At 37.0% G+C, this 6000-nt stretch overlaps 1 protein-coding gene across 1 annotated transcript in view; it reads left to right on the top strand.

Moving 5' to 3' along the window:
* Positions 1-953: 953 nt before the first annotated feature.
* LOC130915010 (protein Bouncer-like) overlaps positions 954-6000 on the top strand; it is a 17425-nt gene continuing 12378 nt past the window's right edge. Inside the window, exon 1 of the mRNA XM_057834673.1 lies at positions 954-1382. Within this exon, the coding sequence (XP_057690656.1) occupies positions 1328-1382 (55 nt within the window). The 5' untranslated portion in view covers positions 954-1327. The remainder of the gene's footprint in view (positions 1383-6000) is intronic.

Raw genomic sequence — 6000 nt, 5'->3', positions numbered from 1 at the left:
ATCTTATTCATGGTCCATTTGGTAACAGCGGAAAGGTAAACGCTTAGTCTTTGTCTTAATTCCAAAGTTGTGTTTGGCTGTGTCATAAACAGGTCCTTTATCTTTTTTACACAGACCACATATATATCACTAACGAAAGAAAGAAAGAAAGAAAGAAAGAAAGAAAGAAAGAAAGAAAGAAAGAAAGAAAGAAAGAAAGAAAGAAGAAAAAAAAACACAGGGAGACGACACACACACACCTACACAAAATAAATAAATAATAAATGGAAATAAATTTAACCATAAAATATGCCATAAAATATTAAATGTGATGGTTCACTTACTTATTTTTCCCCCTTCTGTCATTGTTTGCATACTACCCTCATTAAAATATGAAACCTATAAATGTTTGGTAGTTTTAGTTAAAGCAGACACTGTTTTTTTCATCTGTGTGATTCTTCAGATTTGATGGTGATTTTATGCAGCAATGTGAGAAATTCCAAAAAGTTCAGATACTTTTTCATACCATGGAACGTGGAAAATAAAGATTTGCTTTTAACATGTAATGGCCTAATTGTGTCAGGGAGCAATCCTCATACATTATATTGTGTGACTTGATGTGCATATTGCTGTGAAATGCCCCCACCCACCACCCCATTTTCCAAAAATAAGGTTAGAGCAATTAAACAATCATAACGCTTCACTTTTTGTATACTGTAGTTCCAAACACATCGTGCCAACAAACGTGCCAGCCCATTACATAATCCAAGCAATGCCCTTTTTTAATGCTGCATTGTGAATACAACTGAATCAGACCTCCACCTCCGGGTTTATGTATCAGCGTGTGTGCGATAATATGTATCTGAGCAGACGGACAGTAGGTTGTAAGCCTCTTAAGTGAACGCTGACTCAGGACACATGCAGTTTTGCTGCTCTGAAACAGACACATAAGTTGTGAAAAACAGTGTGACGGCGAGAAGCAACCAGCCTGAAAATGTTCATTTAACGTCGCCTACAACAGAACAGTTTAATATAATATGGAACAAGCAGTGCCATTATCCTCCCCCTCATGGAGAGATTTTTTCCATTGTGTTACACATGTTAAAAATGCTAAAACCGAAAAAAACAAAAACAAAAAAAACCAGGCAATTTTTACATTCAATTCAATACAACATCCTTCTGGTGGTCATCCAGTTACTTGTTGGACAGTTTGCTCTTTTAGGGTATATACAGCACTTGGTATGTGCTGATCGAATGCGGAGGCATCACTGACTAATCCAATTTGGAACCTTCCCGACTTCTTTACAGCACTCAAGGTGGAAGGAACAAGAAAAGTATCGCGGTGACAATGAAAGGACTAACATTCTGTGTTTTGGCTGTCATTATGTTCATTTATGTTCAAGGTAAGCTTACATCTGGAAATAAATCATTAACAGGCCTCAGACACTTATCTCTAATTCTTGATGTACATTTATCGGAAACGTTGTTTTGCATTCATTCATGTTAGTGAACTGATCGACTTCTGTTTCGCATTTAATACAAGCTTATTTTAATCAGTTTTAACACTGAAACAAATATTTCAATTTAAATCCTATGGCAAACACTCAGTTTACAAATTTATTTCAATGCAAACTAATACATACAACACAGTTCAGCTCTTTTTATTCTTCATTTAACAAGTTTTATTGGTAGGCGGATTCCTTCATTAAAATTAACAGTGCTCAGTCTACCGTAGTTTGACATTTCTAGAGTTGTAACATGAAAAGCAGCAAGTGTGTATTAAAATTTTGAAAGGTTTTGAAAAGGTTTGAAAGTAAATGATGCTGGACAATTGGTGCAATTGTGTCTGCTTAGAGCAGGTTAGAGCTTTCCTCATCTAATGAGATGAGCAAGGATGAGGAGTTCACAGCAACTCATCGCTAAGCTTAAGCGGCCGTTAAAAGGGCTCTACATCTTAATGCTGATCAATACACGATCTCAGACAAAGTAGTATAGAAGAACATTGAACAACTGGTACTAAAATGTAGAAAATAGAAAACCAGATTTAAAGCAGAGATATGTGATAGTTGTATCATAAAGTACCACGACACCAAATGGAAAGCCAAAGCTGTTCTGTCATTTTTATAGCAACCCTGAATCTCCATTTTAATGTTATAAAACAAAACAACAGTTTTATGTGATTTTTTCCCCCCTCGCTTGGATTCCTTCGGGTACTCTCCACACATGAGTGAGAAGTTTCTATATATGGAGAAAATACGTTTGGGAAAACCTAAATTGGTCTTAGTTGCCGTTTTGTCTGACAATCACACATAGTGCCTATAAATTAATTATAATGGACAAATTATATAGCTTAGAACTTTTGGAGCGAATGCATGACAGAAGATCAATTATCTTGTGCATTCCTGGAGGACTGAGGGGCTCGTTAAATCATGCCAGCTCTTTTCTGTTTTGTGCCAGCATCTGTCTCGTCATAAGGACAGGATGGTGCTCTAAGACCTGACGCTATCCCCAAAAAAACACAAATCCCCCAAATAATTTCCAGATTGCTGGTGAATAAACAAAATATCTTTGAGATGTTTAAGAACCAAATGAAGGCCATCTATTTGTTTTAATGTCCTAAAGCAGATTGACTTAAAGCCTTGCAGCAACAAATGTTATTTGGAATGGGGTTTATGTTTATGTATTTTGTTGTTGTTTTAAATAGTTATAGCGATATGACAAAGTATCTGAACCTTTTAGAATTTCTCACATTTCCGCATAAAATCACCATCAAATGTGATACGATTGTTGTCAAAATCACACAGATGAAAAAACAGTCTGCTTTAACTAAAACCAACCAAACATTTACAGGTTTTCATATTTTAACGGGCATAGTATGCAAACAATGACAGGGGGGGGGGGGGGGGTGATAAGTAAGTGAACCACAGGGGTGAAAGTGGCTAGAATTTCTTGCCGGAACTGCCCGACGTGAAGGTCCCCACGGAGCCAGAAATTTTATTTATTTTTTTAAATTAATTTTTTCTTTCATTTTTTTTTGGGGGGGGGGGGTGTGTGTGTAAAACCTTACATTACTGAAATGCAAAGAAAACTCTTTTACCAGTTATTTCTATAACACATACAAAAACTGATTTTCATTCAAAATTGTATTTTTTCAATTATTTGCAAAGTAAAATTCAACAAAAACAACAATAACCCCGACCTCCATCTCCTAATTTTTATTTTCCCTCATTTGCTCACATATTAAATGCCAAATCTCAATTTTAACTACTTTTTTTTTTTTAAATAATAAAAATATAAGTAACATACATTCAGAAAAATAAGTTCAAATGACATATTATGTAGAGTGAAATGGAATATATTTTAAAGATCTTGCAAAAATTTACTTTTTTTTAAATAATAAGAAAATGAATAAGTAGCCTAACATAAATGAACAAATATAAGTCCAAAGTGCACATTGACAGCTATGTTCTGAACCTCCCCATCAGAGCAAATAAAACTAAACATGATAAATAAGCCTCCTCAACTCTTTCGTTGCGCTTTAAGATTTGATCCATTTTATGTTGCATTGCCTTTTATTGTCGCATCAATTCAACCTTTTTGTTTTTTTTTGCTGTTCCAGAAAACATGCACATTTGAACCAATCAGAGCTATCTCTGCTGATCACATGTCAGTATGTCAGCCAATTGGATGGATAAATGAGTCTAGGCGTTTTTCTTGCTGCATGCATTTGCACATTGACTTGACTCATCATCGTCAGACTCAGATAACTGCAGCAGCTGGGGAAACCTCCATGCTGTCCGTGGGATAAAATAGATGATAAATATTGGTGGAAACGGATAACGCTACACAAGCACTTTATTATGCTTGTTGTTAACACTTGTGTATGCAAATCTGATGTTGGTAGATTGTTTTCTTCTTGGAGATGTAATGCATGTGTGGCAGCTTAGCATTTATTATTTTTTTTTTTTTACATAGCGTTTTGACAGTTGCCGTCATATTTTCGGAATCAAAGACCCGTGTACCGGAACCTGAATCTTATGCCGGAACAGCATTCCGGCCCTGAATCTTATACCGGAACTTTATACCGGAACTGCGTTCTGGCCCTGAATCTTATACCGGAACTGTGTTCCTGACCGTTCTGGCCCACTTTCACCCTTGGTGAACCATCACATTTAATATTTTGTGCCCCCCCTTGCCAGCAATAACGACAACCTGACGCTTCCTGTAGCTGCAGATCAGTCCGGCATATCAGTCAGGACTAATCTTGGCCCATTCTTCTCTACAAAACTGCTGTAGTTCAATGGGGTTCAAGTCTGGACTTTGACTTGGCCACTCCAGAACGTGTAGTTTGTTCTTCTGAAACCATTCAGAAGTTGATTTACTTCTGTGATTTGGATAATTGTCTTGTTGCAGCATCCATCCTCTTTTTATTTTCAATTGTCTGACAGACGGCCACAGGTTTTCCTGCAAAACATTTGAATTCATTCTTCCAGTAATGACTGCAAGTTTCTAGGCTCCGATGGAGTAAAACAGCCCCAAATCATGATGCGCCCTCCACCATGCTTCACGGTGGGAATGAGGTGTTGATGTTGGTGAACTGTTCCATTTTTCCTCCACACATGACGTTGTGCGTTACTCCCAAACAATTCAACTTTGGTTTCATCAGTCCACAAAATATTTCCCCAAAACCTCTGTGGTGTGTCCAAGTGCCTTTTTGCGAACATTAATTAGCAACAATATTTTTTTTTTTTTTAAGACAGCAGTGGCTTCTTCTGTGGAGTCCTCCCATGAACACCATTCTTGGTCATAGTTTTACGTATAGTTGGTGTACACAGAGATCTTGGACTGTGCCAGTGATCTCTGTAAGTCTTTAGCAGCAGACACTCTAGGGTTCTTTTTTACCTCTCTAAGTATTTTGAGTATTCTTTTTTTATCCCTGCGCTGAACTCTTGCCGTCATCTTTGGTGGACGGCCACTCCTTGGGAGAGAAGCAACAGTGCCAAACTCCATTCCAACGACTCCAACAACTTCTCTCACTGTTGATTGATGAACATCCAGACTTTTAGAGATGGTTTTGCATCCTTTCCCAGCATTATAGAAATCAACAGTCCTTGAGTGCAGGTCTTCAGACAGCTCTTTTGACAGAGTCATGATGTACATCAGAAAACGCTTCAAGACAATTTTTACTTTTTAAATCATTTTTTTACTTGAAACCCCTCATCAGTGATTGGGCACACACCTGACTTAAATTGTTTGGTAAAAATTTCAATTGCTCTTTAAGTCTCCTTAGGCAGAGGTTTCACTTATTTTCTCCCTTTTGTCATTGTTTGCATGCAATTCTTATTAAAATATGAAAACCTATAAATGTTTGGGTGGTTTTAGTTAAAGCAGGCACTTTGTTTACATCTGTGTGATTTTGACAAATGTCGTCTCATTTGATGGTTATTTTATGCAGAAATGTGAGAAATTCCAGAAGGTTCAGATACTTTTTCATACCACTGTATATGCTATTGGTAAAATATGCATTTTGTATAGGGTGACACACAACAACAACAACAACAACAACAAAAATTGAATAACTTCCAAATGTTTTAGATTGACACAAAACTTCAAGCCTTTGTAGCAGACATCTCCAAACTTTGAAGTCTGTACTAAGCGTCTTTGAGTGTCCAAAAAAGCGCTATACAAATTTGATGTATTATTATTATTATTATTACTACAAAAACTCTTTGTTTTACTAACGCTCAAAAAATGTGCTCCAAAGGAGCTCCCTGGTGCTGTAGGCACATTTTGATCCGGCGGACAAAGTTCTCGATGACCCTCCCGCGGTTGTCCAGAATGTGATTGTCTGTTGTTGCCTTTACAATTGAGGTTATGCACAGTCCCATTGGTTCTGAACTTGTTGACCCATCTGTAGATCATTGAGTAGACAGGAAATTTACGATATCCGAACCATTCTTTGAATTGCAATTGAGCTGCGTGGATAGACTTCATCCGAAAATATTCCTGAACTCTAAATGT

The sequence above is a fragment of the Corythoichthys intestinalis genome, chromosome 4 (genome assembly GCF_030265065.1).
Source record: "Corythoichthys intestinalis isolate RoL2023-P3 chromosome 4, ASM3026506v1, whole genome shotgun sequence".
Lineage (NCBI taxonomy): Eukaryota > Metazoa > Chordata > Actinopteri > Syngnathiformes > Syngnathidae > Corythoichthys > Corythoichthys intestinalis.
The sequence above is the reverse complement of the archived record's forward strand: the minus strand, read 5'-3'. Positions and strand labels throughout refer to the sequence as shown.